General features: G+C 40.2%; 1 protein-coding gene across 1 annotated transcript; it reads left to right on the top strand.

Moving 5' to 3' along the window:
- Positions 1-369: 369 nt before the first annotated feature.
- Positions 370-1,722, top strand: LOC107577316 (junctional adhesion molecule B-like; the record flags this gene model as incomplete). Its single annotated transcript, XM_016263405.1, has 5 exons — positions 370-373; positions 522-587; positions 689-799; positions 1,224-1,373; positions 1,535-1,722. Coding segments are annotated over exons 1-5 (519 nt in total), but the record flags the coding sequence as incomplete, so codon positions are not given.
- Between the last annotated feature and the right edge of the window lie 30 nt (positions 1,723-1,752).

The raw sequence follows: 1,752 nt of genomic DNA, 5'->3' as shown, positions 1-1,752 counted from the left end.
GTTTTCTACTGTCAACACATCCAGCGGACTATAGAGAAGGACTTATACAGGTAAAGGAAAGTGTTTTCCCTCACTGTCCCCAGAAGGGCATGTTTTTCAGTGAGTGAGGAGGTTATCAGGCTTGGTTTGGACTGCCATCCCCCACTAAACACAGCCAGACTGTGTGAGAACATCCATCCATTACTTAAATTCCTACACATCCCTGTTCCTGGCACCACCAGAGTGGGGGTGAATGTTAGTGAGGTTTCACATTTGAGGAGAAACTCAAATCTGTTTTCTGTATTCTTCCTATTTACCTAAATATTACACAATGCAAGAGTCAGTCTCATTTAAACAAACATTCTGGGTTAAGTTAAGCTTATATCAACTATGTGTGAGAATTTCAGTTTGTCCTTATCAGAAACTCTAGGGCAAACATGTCGATTGCCCCATAGTTTGCTATTATAAATATGCTGTGGGAGGGAATTTTTGTAGTGTGTTACAACTTTCAAGTGTTAATTTGTATCTTCCCTCTCCTCCAGCTCCCAGCTCAGATCCTGTTACTGTGACGACAAGCAAAGCCAAAGTGGAGGTACATGAAAACACAAGTAAGTTCATTAGTCTTCAGATAAACAGCTTGACATGTTTAGTTATATAAAAGCTTTCAGACCGTATTGATTTTGATACTTCTGTCTGTTCTTTGCAAAAGATGCTGTTCTCTCCTGTGAGTTCAGGACAGAGAAAGAAACAAACCCGCGTGTTGAATGGAAGAAGAGAGGCAAAGATGTTTCGTATGTTTATTTTGATGGGGATTTTACAGGTAGGTTGTTGTTTTGCCCATTTCCATATTTACTGCAACCCAGTCCCTAAACATGTCCCTCATCTTAACATTTGTATATTGCTTTAGATATTTTGTCATTTTAAAAGAGGAAGTGAGTCATTTACATGACTTTTGGGAGCAAATTACACATTAGTAAAATTTTGGCTATACTTGAGGTCAGAAAAGGTCCATTGTCAATACAGTGTAACAATGTATAAGGCACAGCTCACACAGAAGTCACTTTAAAACCAAGCTGCACCAGGAAATCTTTTGCCCCCACAAGAAATTACAGATTGCATGGATTTCTATTTGAAATAACTGATTCGCCCAGTAAATTTGATTGTCTTTCAGTGAATATTAGTTTTGTACTTTCATTACATTTATTTTTCTATAAAATGTTCTGACTTACTCTCATCATTACCAGGTTCATTTAAGGGCCGTGCATCCATCGATGGGGCAACACTGACCCTTCGTGGTGTGACACAGAAAGACTCAGGAGTGTATCATTGTGAAGTCACAGCCCGTCAGGACAAAATCAAGCTGGGGGAGGTCACTGTCACCCTCAATGTGCTTGGTGGGAATGAAAATCTTCTTAATTATTCAATCTTGTAATTTCATTTTCATTATTTACATGTGCAGTTGCACCAACAATATGCCTAACTCTTAGTCGTAAACACGACCTTTCTATCAGTGAGCAATATGATCATGTAATGCAACTCTGTCTTACATGGACAGTGCCGCCACATGCGCCGTCTTGTGAGGTTCCAGAAACAGTCATGAGAGGATTTTCTGCGGAGCTCCGCTGTAAAGACAAACTGAGTGTTCCTGCTGCCACCTACAGCTGGTACAAAGACAACAAACCACTTCACACTGCCAATCTCCCTGAAATCACCTACACCCTGGACTCCAAAACAGGGACTCTGGTTGGTGGAGTGCTATAATCTCTTTTTTTT

The sequence above is a fragment of the Sinocyclocheilus grahami genome, unplaced genomic scaffold (genome assembly GCF_001515645.1).
Source record: "Sinocyclocheilus grahami isolate Dianchi unplaced genomic scaffold, SAMN03320097.WGS_v1.1 scaffold5690.1, whole genome shotgun sequence".
Lineage (NCBI taxonomy): Eukaryota > Metazoa > Chordata > Actinopteri > Cypriniformes > Cyprinidae > Sinocyclocheilus > Sinocyclocheilus grahami.
This window is presented reverse-complemented; position numbering and strand designations above follow the sequence as displayed.